Below are 14,254 nucleotides of genomic sequence, written 5' to 3' on the forward strand. Positions count from 1 at the left end.
AAGTGATGTACTACTACCACATAACCCTCAGATCCCATTCAAGTTTCACTAACTGTGCCATCAATGTCCTTTAGAGCAAGAAGATCCAGTTCAGAATCACATGTTGCAATTTTACCCCCATGTTCTTTAGTCTCCTTCAACGTGGAACAGTTTCTTAGTCTTTTCTTGTCTTTCATGATCTTGATACAGTTGAAGATTACAGGCTAGTTATTTTGTCGACTTGGGTCTGTCTGCTGTATCTTTATGAGTGGACTTAAGTGACACAACTTTCCTACAGGTGATGCTGGGTTCTCACTGCATCCTGTAAGGTGGCACACAGGTCTGAGGTGACCGTTACTTTGACCGCTTGATTAATGTGCTTCTCCACTGTAAGGTGTTCCCCTTTTTAATTATGTTGTGTGGAGATATTTTGTGATTATGCAAACATCCCATTCTCCATCACTGATTTTATTCATTTATTTATATAATTATCAATTTATGGATTTGTTTTATTCAATGGGTTACAATTTATAATTGTCATCATTTTGAGGACCAAATTGTCCTAGTTTGGGCCAGCTGGAACCTCTTCAAGCTGGCTCCGTATTCTGCTGACATGTCTTCAAGTACTTCCAGACTTTGCAGTTATTAAGATGCCTCAGGTACATCCTGGCCTTTCCTTGCTCCAGCTATGGGATTCGCCATGTCTCCGAAGAGTTCTGGTTCCTATGTGACTCCTTTCCCCATGAGCCTCCCGAGACAACAAGGGCTGGGCTCTTCTCTCATTTCTTTGACCTGCCTGACTCTAGCTTTATGGTTTCATTTCACTAGTGAACACGGGATATCTTCTCCAGAATATGAGAATGCTAAAGGACAATCAGTTGGTGACCCTCCAAAGTAAAGTGGTGAAGTGATTTAAAATCAGGCAAATTTAAGATTAGCAACAGATATAATGCGTCAAACCTTACAATCTCTACAATACCCTGTACTATTTTAAAATTGTAGTAAAACTCTGTTGACTGCCTCCCTTTTCTAAATTCCATTAACTAACACACTACAACCTAATTGAATACGTGATTGATTCTAGCCACTTTGATCTGTGTAATACAGTAGTAACTGTTAAACTTTGAAAGTTTTCTGGCTGAAAGTATCCATGACGTATTCCCAAGTGTTAGACTGAAGAGAAACAGTAAGAAGAGATACTCTCAAGATTTTTTTAAATTAATGGACAAAGTCATGGCTCATCTCCCTTTGTGACTGAAGAAGCTGAGTCACTGGTGGAACATTTGCTTCCAAGGACATTATTTGGTACATTAACACAACCATAATTTTGTATGTATAAAAGCAGTAAATCACTTCAAGGAAGCCATATGAGTACTTTCTCAGGAAAACTGGGCCTGACAGTGGACAAACTTAGTAACACACTTTCTTTAAAAAATCAAATTCGGAACGCAAAGTGATGGGATTGCGCATAAGTCTATCATAAAACATGAGAAAAGACACATCATTTTTTAATCACTTAAAAAGGTATATGCTGGTAAAATACACTGAAGTATTGCACTGTCTGGTGCAATATAAAAGAAATATATTTGTATACACTGTGACACCGACATACCTCTTCCTGTAACAGTACTAATTTAGCATAAAATGATGAAGTGGGGCCTTCCAAATGTTTGTGAACTAATTCTCCTAACAACCCTATGCAATAACTATTTGTGGTCATTTTTACAAACAAAGAAGCAAAGGTATCTACCTTGCCTAAGATAACACAGCTACTAAACAGCAGTTCTGAGTTAAACATAGATCTTCTGTAAGTTAATACAAAGTGAATTATGTTGACAAAGTGACATAAAAAAGACTAAAACAAAAGCAACAGAAAATGGAAGTAAAAGTTAAAATGGGATATGTTTCCAAAAAAGATTATTTAAAGAACAGAAGGAAAAAGAAATGAAGAGCTCAGGTAACTAGAGAGAAATGAAGAGAGAATGAGGAGAGAAGCGACAGAGGACAGCATGTTGCTTAGGCACAGGGTATAAAACAGGAAAACTGCCTACTTTCTCTACGTTCTCCAGTGATTGTCTTGTAGTGATGTATATTCAGCTTAGAAATGGTTTTCAAATTGGAAGAACTTCCTGCTGAGCACCTGCTTTCTTTCCGATATCAGAAATAGCACAAAACTGACTGGACAATACATTTAAGTGTATATTGAAAAGAAAAATGCCTTGTTTCATGAAGCTGAAATAAGGAAAACTCGTAACAAGGTACGCTCAAACAGAAGCACCAATCCCGGGTATTTTTATTTTTATTTAATAATACTAATCTTTCACTGACTTCCTTAGGTTCTCAAGGATCTAAGTAAATCTTAATATGCAATCAAAATATCTTAAAGCTAGAAACCTACCAGCATCAGGAAAGAACCAACTATCCCCCCAAAGTCACAAAGGGATTAGTAAGGCCAAGCTGGGTTGGGGGGTGCAAGGAAAGCCATATTGCCTAGTGTAGGTACGACAGCCTGACCAGGTTTGAGAGTGTGATCAGATGGGGACGGTGGTGGTCTGGTCTGAGTGGGGAGAGTATCTGCAGGAGTGCAGTCCGGTGCAGGTGTTGGGGCACAAGTAGGTGCGCCCGCGTTTGTGGGTGTCTCCACAAAAGCGCATGATCTGGCCTCAGGAGAGGAGGGAGTCCTTGTGTAGAGGGCAGAGGGAGGGAAGGATGAGAAGGGCAAAGGGGAGATGTCTGGCATAAAGAGTCAGAGCATGAGCTCTGTCCAAAGGACTCAATGAAGAAGGGCAAACTGACAGGTTGTCAGAGTGAGGCACAAAGGTCATGAACACAGGCTGAGGCACTGTGGTGGTGGCCTGGAGTTGGTAATGAGAGCCACAGGTGGGTGAAAGAATGTTTGTGCAATGGGGGGACAGAGACAAGTTTGGTTACATATAGGAGGACTGATCAAAATGAGTAAATACACTAGGATATTTGAAGCCAGATGTCTCTCATTGTCAGAAAAAGGAGTTACAAACGTAGAAAAGGAGAAAACTAGAACAAGCCCTGTATTATTGGTTAAAATAGAAAGTATTGGCATCAACTTATGGTTTTCAATGTAGACATATACACATGATTAGGAATAAAGATGCAAATGTGTGTGTTCCTTCACATGTATACACACACACACACACACACAAAAAAAAAAAAAAACATTTATTCCTTAGCTCTATCCACTGACAGGGTCTGGGAACAGTGATATTCCATTAACAATCTAGTTCCCAGCTCTTGATTTCTAAATACCATTCTCCAAAAAAAGAAAGCTGGGTCAGGGAAAGTGTAACACAAGATGAGCATGGAACATCTTGTTACATGGAAGGACAACATTAGGACAACAGGGGACACTTGAATGGGGTCTGAAATCAGATGTAATAATGTATCAGTGTTAACATCCTGATTTTGATGGGTGCATTATGGTTGCTAGGAGAAATTCCTTGTTCCTAAGAAACACATTAAAGTACTTAGAAGTGATGGGGCCTCAAGTCAGCAACTTTCACTCAAATAGTTGAAGGAAAAGAGTTATTTGTATATACTTTTCCATTAGTTTGAGGTTAAATGGGTGAACAAATAAGTTTATGAGGAGAAGATGAAGAGGCAGTAAGTTGAAAGACAGGAAAAACTACTACTTACTGAGGTCTTCAGCCAGTTGAACACGTTTGCCAGTAAGCAATTTAACCTTCTTCTCGCCATCTTCAGCAAAATCTTCTAATACTTCTTTCACATTTTTCTCTAATCGTCTGACTGTTAAAAGTAAATAAAAAACCTGAGGAGCTCCGTTTTTATGAATGCACAACGATAAAATTAACAATATATGGAAAGTAATTTCGTATTTTTCCCATCACATTAGCGCTGTTAAGTGTAGATTTCTCACAGTTACAAGGAGAATCTCTACTGTTACACAGTACTTTTAACAACATAAAAACTACTACATATTCTCAGAGAAAGTCATGTTCTCAAGCCCTAATATTTTAACAAAAGCATAGATTTCTCAAAAATAACCGATATATAGGAGTTCTTCTCCAACAGAGTTTTTGGGTAATGAAGGAAGATTCCTGGTATATTTTATCTCCCATCTTTTTCAATTATGATTTATTTTCATTAGTACTTTAAAGGCAAATAATAATTTCCGGTTTTCGAAATAAATCTATTTTAAAGGAAGTATTTTGGCATTATATTAAAAATGGATCTACTTCTTATTACTTTAGATGCCAAAATTAGAAGGCGGTCCCTCTGTGGCTTACCTTCAGTGTTTGTGAGCTGCTGTCGTAAAGTATTTGCTGTGATAGCCAGCATGCGCTGTATTCGCCAGAATAGGACGACGTCATTGCATTCCAGCTGAAATAGTAGGTAACTAAGATTACCAGGTGCAGAGTTAAACATAAATTGGATCATAAGCACAGACAACTACTAAAGTGAGTATCTATATCTTAAACTTTAAATAAACATACACAGATTTACCTAACACATATATTCCTATTGTAGATATAAGTTACTGAATCTTTTCTGCACAGGAACCATCAAATTCTGCATGATTTGCATTCTATCTCTCCAACATCTATATAGCTTTGCTTTGATTCCAATGACAAAGCAAATAAACTTGGGAAGCAGAGCATTCCATTACCTTATAATATGCAGTAGAAATCTATAGCATATAAACCCTTAATTTGTATTTAGTTTCAACTAACAACCATGTTATATTAAATATGCCCTTAGGCTACCCTCTTTTCTTTGAGTGTGTACTGAAGAAATTTCTGAAATTCAGTTGTATATGAAAATAAATCAATGGTATTTTTAAAAAAGAAGCTGTAGAGGTCTTCTCAACAACTAAAATTATGCAAAAACTTGCAACTTTTTACTTAGGTATATTTATTTAAGCTGCTGCAAACTCAAAAGAAAAGCACTTAAGGGGATCTCAAGATTATAGATTAATAGTGCTCTTTCAGAACGATACATTAAAAAAAATTTCTACTTGTAAGAAAATGCTCAAAATACATCAGTCTGCTGCCACCTAGAGGTTATTTTGTAAAATGGGATATTAAACTATTAACTTTCCCAAGAACTTTTACAGTTCAAAAGAATGATTTAAAACAAGATTTTAGTGATACAAAGAAAAAAATTACAATATAGGAAAATGGCACAATAAAAAATTGTTTTGCAGTAGAATTTCCACTATGCAAATGGATAGTTAAGTTTACACACACAACTGTGTATAGAAAGAAATGAACAGAAATACATAAAAATGTTAATTAAAATTACTTCTAGGTCAGCGATTCTAGGGATTATAAGTGACTATTTTCTTTTGTGTGCGTGCACACACACAAACATTTATTTATTGAATTTACTTTCCACAATGGGAATGTATTATTTTCTAACAAAAATATTAATTCCTTAATAAACAACTTAAAAAGAGGTTTAGTATCTATAGGTACACACAATCTCATAGGAAGTGGGATGATGTGCATGTAAGATGCACATACTACCAAAGTGGTAAATATCTTTGAAAGATAGGGGTTAGGTTATTCTTTATAATTCATACATACGCTTTCCCAAGAACAAAGGAGTTAAAATTAATGCTAAAGCTAAAGATTACTTTTAAGCATCTAAACAGGTATTACTGAAAAATATTACTCCTTGTTTTTGGAAACCTTACCTCAGAATCTACAAAATGCCTTTGGTAGTAATAAAAGCCTCTTCGACAAAGGTTACAATGGTTTAGAGCGGTTTTTAAGAAATGTCTTCTGTAAACTTGGTGCCACGTGTCCTTAATCTTAAATGAAAAAAGAAAACAAAGACAAAAGAGTTACTATGTACTCTTTGGGTTGATAAAATACATTCTGAAAAGACATTGCAAAGCTTATTTATAAAAAAGTTAATTAAAACCAATGTCAATGTTGTTATTCTACCAACCTTTTTTATCCATTAAATTTTTTTTCATCACAAAGATTAGATTTACTACTACTTACAAGTTTTGTACTTCAAAATTTACAGTGTTTTTAACAAGCGTTGTTATATGCAAATAATCATCTTGTAGAGTAGATAGGGTAGGAATTAACTTTCCTTAGTTAGAAGTAAAGAGTCCAAGGCAAAAAGAGGTTGTGAGCCTTGGATGCTGGTGTTAGGCCATGTCCATCAACCCAACATTATTTTCTTTCTGATTATTAAATTTCAGTTACCACAGCATTATTACTATAGAACCCCCACCACATCATTACTATATAGTGTTCAAAATTTTTTCAAACCACTGTCTTTTTTTGAGCATAACAATAATAATATTAAGTAGGTGGAACAGGTATCATCAACACCATTTGACAGATGAGAAAAGTGGCCTCAGAGAGATTATATCAATTACTAAAGGTAATATTTACTAGTTAATGGAATGGAACTATATTAGGATTCCCATCTCCTGACGTCTAGTCCACCCACAATTCTTGCAATAGTACTTTGCTATCTATTTTATAGCTTCACAAAACGCTCCGAACAAAGTGTCTCTCGGAAAAAACCTGAGACTTTCTTGCTCATAGAAAATAATAAAGATATGCAGCCATTCGTATCCTAAAATATTGGCCAAATCCCTCCTATTGTATTAACTAAAGTGTTAACACTTAATGGTCACATAAAGTTTAAAAGTATCAAGCTGAATACAATTTGTCAATGAGAACTAGGACCAATGTGGATAAATTAAATATACATTTAACTAATAATTTCCTGTAATCACTAGTCTTAATTTCATTTTCAACTTATAAATAATGCTAGATGTATAACAGCTTTAACTGCTTTGAGTTTCACCAGTTTTCCTTTCTTGTTCTGATCTCTGGTGAAATTTAAAATAAGTATACTCATTTCTCAAATGCAGAAATATAAATAGCAGATAATCTTTAAAATAATTTACATGTGGCTCTGAAATTTCTTATATGATTGTTTTCCCCACTAGAATTACTTTTCTCATTGGGTTTCATTTAAGCTAACTTAAGCTAATACTAAAATGAGGTTTTGATCTCTAATGAGGGAATACAGGCCCAGAAAGATATTTTGTGGGGTTTTTTTTGTTTTTGTTTTTTTAAATTTTCCCCAAATAAGCATCATGAAGGTAAGCAAAAAAGAAGTCCAAATTGTAATCATTTTTATCTTCATATTTATTATAAGTGAGGAAAAAGTGATAGAACCCAAAGGTCTTATCCAATTTCATAAAAACTTAATATTCACATTTTTCTAAATCCACTTATACCTGATTAAGGTACATTTGATTGAAAAAACATAAAAATAAGTCACATTAGAACAGAAATTCCACTTTGCAACTGGAAACTGTGTAACGTGGTAGAGATCTAGGCAGGGTGGGTTCATTCCCTTTTGCGAGAACTAAATGCTGAACTCGTCCAGGTACTTCACTTTTCTACGTTTCATTTTCCCCATTTACAAATTAAAGCATTACACTTAAAAAAGCAATAATGAGTAAGATTTCTACTCTTTACACCATCAAAATGAGTTTTTACTGTCAGCAAAAGTATACGTGATCAAAGTCACATCAAGCACTTAAATATCTAAGTAACAGGTTAGAAGTAGTAAGATTTTACTACAAGAAACAAAGGTTAAGGAAGCAAGTTCATGCTTTTTGGAATATTTATTACCAAGCTTGGATCTACTGTTACTCCTCGGGATTCAAGATTCTTTCGGACCGTGGTGATCTCATCACTTGCAAGATAAGCTGGGTGCTCCTCATTACATTTCAACATCTTCTCCAATTCATTCTTGGTTTCATTGAGAACACACTTTAAAATGTTTAAAAGATGACGTTTAGTTCATGATTTGTTTGGCATACTTATAAAAACAGAGTCCCAATTTTTACAAATATATTGCTATTGCACAGTAACCAAGCTTAACCACAACAAACAAGAAAGAACATAGTGCCTTGGCTTATAAGTACAGTGCAACTGTTTATGAATGCGGAACAACCTGAATAATGAAAAGGGGGAAAAAAGAAAGGAGGAAAGAATTAGCCCTATTTATTTCACTTTTGCTAAAATATTTTACTGTAGAAGTTACAGCACCAGGCACCTTACTATGTACTTACTTTCTTGACATTAGCATCTGATTTTAGTCTAGGAAAAAGTACCCTGATACATGGGAAGAGATGATTCTATAAATGCCTCACATCTAAGAACTAGATGACTGCAAGGACTGGCACCTATTGACATGTTTCTTTTCTGATAAAATATAAAATTCATAGTTTGATTTTTTTGTCTCATTAAAAATCGTGCTTTTTAGACTGCTTCTGTGAGGTGCCTATCATTCTTAAATTCACTTCCAGTCTCTTCTCTATAGTTGTCCATAATCTTTTCACCAAACAAGGAAAACATATACATACTAGTGGGAAGTTTGAAAATAAGATTCTTATACAGTCTCAAATTAAGTGTATCTTTTCATTTTTCAATCCTTCTTTAGAAATTGCATGGTATCAGGACAAATTCACTAATTACTCTAAACAAATTGCTACCACAGCACTTAGCCCAAACTGTATCAAGCTACAGAATCTGAGTATTTATACAAGAATAACACTTAAACACAAATAATTGGCCTGTAAATGAAACTACGAGTTAATAATCTCCAAAAACATGACATTTTAGAATAAATATTACTTAATAGAGAGAAATTTCACTGTTTCCTTAAACATCTGCTATTTGGTCTGAGGTAGGAAGGAAATCTCTAAATATGATATTCTCCAACTCTTCCTGTCTTGCTTTCACTTCCACCTGTCCACTTGTCCCCACCTCACTTGGTCTTTAGGACAACACTTCTCTCCCAAATATTCTGACCAAGATCTGCATTACTTCAGCTCAGACAAGGTGAGAATGTTTCGGAGGAATGGATTTTTCCTAGAAAACTAAGGAAAAAGTCACACCACAAAAGCACAAAAGTTTTCAGAGCATGGATTTCTCATCTTTAACACAGGACAATCTTAAGTTTATTTTCCTGTTAAATCCGGTCACTCAAAAAGACAGAAGGAACTGTTACACAGTTACCCTAAACTTGCAATAAGACCTAGAAATATTCTCAACCTCTTCTAGGATTTGGTTCTCACTGTAACCTCTAGGTCTGGAACAGTGGTTTTCAACTGGGAGTAAAAGGGTTAGAACGGTTAGAGAAGGAGAACTTGATTTGAACTCGATTCAGTGAGTCTGACAGGAGCCTTTGTTTTGAAAAAGAAAACAAACATACATATACAAACATGTTCCCAGGCGATTCTAATGTCTCTCCCCTCCACACTCTAAATTACAGCCTCTGTTCTAAAGTCAGCCTGGGCCTTATGCATGCTGCCCTGACACCCTGGGAGAAGGCTCTTTTCAGAAGGGCTCCCATATTCCTCTTCTAGGCTGCAGATACTTGCATTGATCTTAACTAATTCCTCTGCTACTCTTGAAGGGATCTCCTACGAGTTCAAATTCCTGAGAAAACTTCCAACCAGGAATCATTTCTGACAGTGCTTGGCCAAAGCCCATTTACCATGAAATTGCTGAGACAAGTTTTGTCATCATTAATTGTTCTGGGGACTTTAAGCCTAATTTCACTATGCAATAAAGATCAGACATCATTTTTCTTTGGAGTTTATTTGCCTTACACCGTTTTTTTCCCAATCAATGCCTCTTCCTGTCTCAAAGTCAGAAACTCTGATAGTTCCCCTACTTCTTTTCTGACAGACCTCTTCCTCTCAGCCCATCTGTGGAGCAGAGATAACCCTGAACACAGGAATAATCCAACCACTAACTGTCTACTTCTGCAGCTTCTCTTCAGTATCTTAATAACTCCTTTTTCCATAAAACATCGTATCAGAAAAAAGAGGATGACTGTCCCTTCACTATTTTAAGACGAATTGGGATGCACATCTGATAGACAGCTTATGAAACTAGAAAAAGGTAAGGTGCTGAATATAGTATGTGTGTGTGTGTGTAGTTATATAGATATATGTATAACTTACTCTGTATTTAAAATGAAAACAAAAAAATAAATTAAAAAACGGGGTAATATGTGATCTGGTAATTTTTCATTATCTTTATCTCCTCTTTCAATATTTCCATATCTTTGTCTCCTTTCTCTAATCACATGGATTCAGGAACAAGGAAAGGAAGTGGACTGGACACCACCTCTTTTTCTCATTCACTAGTTTATTTATGTATTCTAACTCTATATTCTGTTTATATCCTTTTTATTTAAGGAATGAAGAATGAGGTAGTGGTGTAAGACTGAATGCTAGATGGAGAAAAAAAATATAACAATAAGGAAAGAATAAAAAGAGTGAGGAATGGGGACTTTAATGATTTATACATTTTTGCTCTTAATCACTTGCAAAGTTATACTTGCCTTTACCATTTTGTTCTTCTGAAGGGCTCATTAAATGTAAATAAACGAATTCTACAATTCTGCTTCTTGTCTGAACTTTTATACTTATTTTGTGAACACAGAAGCAAAAAAATATAAAGGAATAAAATCATTTGAATAGACAACAGAAAAATCCAGAGGTAATATAACAGAATGTTTTAAAAAGTTATATTTTTTATTCTAATCATACTCATTTTATGTCCTCTGAAACCCTTGTCATTCTTTTTCTTTTCATAATTTTAATCTTCATTTTACCTCAAATAAGGGAATTGAAATGAACAAAGTAATCAACCATAAAGGGGGCGTATTTCATTTCCCCTTTCTTTTAATAACACAGCTACTTCACTTTAAAAAATTGCATTCATAGTTTACTATTTATTCTAAAGATTCATTATATTTTAGAAAAGTTGACATAAACATTTGTAATTACTGAGACTGGTCTAGACGATTGCAAAGGTTATATTTTAATGCTTGAATAAAAATGGACAAAATTACACATCATAAGATCAGTGATTTGCTTTTACCTGTTCTTGGGTCCGATTCTTCCAGTATAACCACCGTTTTTTCCAATCTGGACCCACCATATTTTCAATTGCAATTTCAGCTAAAAAAATTTTTTTAATTTTTATTAATTCAACATGAATTTTATCACTTACCAAGTACATAAGTTATAACTAATAATAGTTTTGCTCTCTTAACTATTTCAAAGTGATATATCAATACAAAGTTAGTTGAAGTAAAAAAAAAATTATATAACTGTATGATTGATATAGTGCATATATAAGAATTTAATTACACTATATGTTTAGAATCTATAAAAAGTATAATTGCTTATAAAGTTCTAATGAGTATAATAGCAAGCACTAAAATAGTCTGAGTTACAGTTTTTTAGATTATAAGTACATATAAACGTGTCCAATTTATTTAATATTTTTGGTAGTTACTAAGCAGTTGACTGAAAAATCCCACAGATAATATTCAACTACAGTATTAATGACAACGATCCTGAAATATATATATATATTTTTTTACAAATGTTCACTGAAGTTGAATGATTCTTTCATCACTGGGCATGCGCAAAACTCAGTAACTCGTGTCCCTACTTACTATCTTTGAGACGAGCCTGAAGAGCCTCTTCCATAAAATAAATAGCTGCATCCCACTGCTGTTTATCAGATATGGACCGGTCTTCTAAAGCATTGTGTTGAATAACCCTCTGAAATAACAAAGAAAGAAAAATAGCTAATTTGATTTGTCTTATCATTTACTAATTTTATTCAAATTGACAGCTTAGCAAATATACAAAATAACAGATATATCTAAAACAACATAAAAGTGCATCCCTTCCACACAAATGCAGGAGGTCCTATTATCTGCCTGTTTGTCAGTTTTCCGTCTAAAAAGCAAACTGGATATTTTCTACTAACCCAAATTAAATGAGCTGATCACCTCTAAGATCATGAGTGGGGGGATATGACACATTTAACTACATAAAATCCAACATCTAGAACCCTAGTATTCAGGAGTTAATGATTTAGATCATCTTTACCTGTCCTTTTTGCCATATGACCTATGTGTCAGCATTTTCAATAAAGACAGTAGAAAAAAAATAACCATTATCTATCTCACTGGTAACAGCAAAGAAAAATGTAATGGAGGGAAATGTAAAAGGTCTCAACAATCATTAAGTAAATGTCAGTTATTTATTCTAAGAAAATTAGTTTCCAAATTTTGCAAATATTGAATGAATGAATGAAAATGATACCATTCTCTCAGAAAGTCTTAATAAGGCATCTAACAAGAATAAATATGGTTTTCAAATGAGGACAAATATTCCTTTCAAAAAAAAATCACAATTACGGCCAGCCCACAGTCAGATATGCATTTTCCCAGAAAACTGCTTTCTCCTATCCTTCAACAGTGCTTCTCATAACTGTCTGAGTAGAGCAGGTGCTTAATAAGACTTGATTATGCTGATGAGAATGTTCTACCTAACAAAAGTTATCAGGTGGTGGAGGTCAGGACCCAGGCTTCTTAATTAGACAGAACACGTGTGTATCCCAGCTTTGCCAACAATAGGACTGTTTAAGACCTAAATAAAAGAACACTTACAAAACACACAGCAGAGTTTCTGGCACCTTGTAAGCATTCAACACATAATAGTTAGCATTATGATTTAGTTCTCTAACATTTTATAACTCAAATCCACTGAAAACCAATGCATCTAATTCATTACCACAGACAGTAAAAATGAGAAATAGCTATCTATCCTCTATCAGTTTAGGCTAGTGGATGACAATTCGTTGAAGTTTACAGAAGCTTGTTTACGGAGAAGTTTGACTTTCTTCTGAAATGATAGCCAAAAAAGAAACAGCAAGGACAATTACAGAAGAGCAGAGAAATGTCAAAGGGTCAATTACAGATTGTAAACCCATTTCTTTCTTTCATTATTTTAAATTCAGAATCTAATTTAAACAGTCATATCAAAATAGTCTCCTATAAGAGTATCAATTTGAGAAACTATATTAGTAGATGAGGCTGACACCCTAATATACAAACAACATACCAAGCTGTCCTCTGCAAAATCATTCCACTTGTGGCGTTTAATACTTTCTTCCTTAACAGCCTCTTTAAGTTTATCAAATATGTCATCATGCTCTTTTCCTTTTGGTTCTGTCATGAAGCGAGAAAATTCTTCTTGTAGGGTCTCCCAAGCAACCTAGAATTATTTTAAAGAAAAAAAGTTGTATTTATACTATATACTTTTACTTAATGTGCAACATGAAAAATAAACACATGCCTTAAAATCAAATAGATGTGATAAATCAGCTTATCAGAAAATACATACAAAACTACATTTGAAAACAAAAACGTTGGCAAATATAAACTCTGGCCTGGAGATCTTACAGTGGTAGCTGGTAGAGTAGATCTGACCTCCTGACCTATTTTGCTAGACATACACAGTTTTAAATTTTTAAAAATTAGTAACCGGTATTTAAAAATTAAGAGGCTTCACACACAAATCTGTACTTCCTGCCTCTCTTGAAATATCTGGCAACAATGTACCCACATTCGTACACAGCAGCACCTGCTGAGCTGAACAAGAGCTGCCCCATTTAGGTAGGGTATGCACTCTGGGCAGCCACCAGACTTAACTCACTTATTTCATTCTGTACAATACCTGAGCTTGTCTGCTTCTGTAAAGGTTTAAAATTTCTTGACGATTTAGTTTCCTTCACATCTTTACATGTAGGCAAATATATGAAACAATGCATCAATAACTTTCAAACATAGCTGAGTATTATTCAGCCTTGTGTTACAGCAAACTCCTAATTACCAGAACAGTGAAAGGAAGAGCAGTGTCCAAAGTAATTAAGAACTAGATCTACTTAAGATAAAGTGGGCTAGGTAATGTTGTCTTTTATATTTAGCCTTCTTCATTTTAAAGATGAAGACATTTGGCATCAAGAAAGGTGACTGTCCAAAAATACACAGAGACGTATTACAATCGATGTTTCCTGACCTTCAGCAGGTCCACCTCTTTCTACCACACCTACGTGTGAAGGGGAAAGTGGCAAGAGACGCAACCATTACTGTTTTTATGATCACTTCTACTGCTTGAACCGTATGATGTGAAAATATCCTATTAGAAGACAGGGCCCAGAAAAACGTTAGGGCCAGAAGGGAGGAAAGCTCGTGGGAGAAGAGCTCGTGGGAGGAGAGCTCGTGGCTGGAGAGCTCGTGGCAGGAGTAGTGGCAGTAGCTCTCTGATTACCTAAGGAGTGAATATATGGAGAACTGACCAGGGGTCACGAACATGCACACGCAGCTTAGGTAGAGCGGCTGTAAGAGTTCTTGGAAAGGA

General features: G+C 34.8%; 1 protein-coding gene across 4 annotated transcripts in view; it reads right to left on the bottom strand.

Annotated features, from left to right (window-relative positions):
- The window catches only part of OPA1 (OPA1 mitochondrial dynamin like GTPase), an 82,304-nt gene that overhangs the window by 21,393 nt on the left and 46,657 nt on the right, over positions 1-14,254 (bottom strand). For all 4 annotated transcript variants that reach the window (XM_081072655.1, XM_081072652.1, XM_081072653.1 and 1 more), the window contains 7 exons: positions 12,956-13,108; positions 11,497-11,605; positions 10,914-10,993; positions 7,644-7,784; positions 5,669-5,785; positions 4,260-4,353; positions 3,649-3,759 (listed from right to left, as the gene is read on the bottom strand). In XM_081072655.1, the coding sequence (XP_080928781.1) occupies positions 3,649-3,759; positions 4,260-4,353; positions 5,669-5,785; positions 7,644-7,784; positions 10,914-10,993; positions 11,497-11,605; positions 12,956-13,108 (805 nt within the window). The remainder of the gene's footprint in view (positions 1-3,648; positions 3,760-4,259; positions 4,354-5,668; positions 5,786-7,643; positions 7,785-10,913; positions 10,994-11,496; positions 11,606-12,955; positions 13,109-14,254) is intronic.

The sequence above is a fragment of the Rhinolophus hipposideros genome (genome assembly GCF_964194185.1).
Source record: "Rhinolophus hipposideros genome assembly, chromosome: 2".
NCBI lineage: Eukaryota > Metazoa > Chordata > Mammalia > Chiroptera > Rhinolophidae > Rhinolophus > Rhinolophus hipposideros.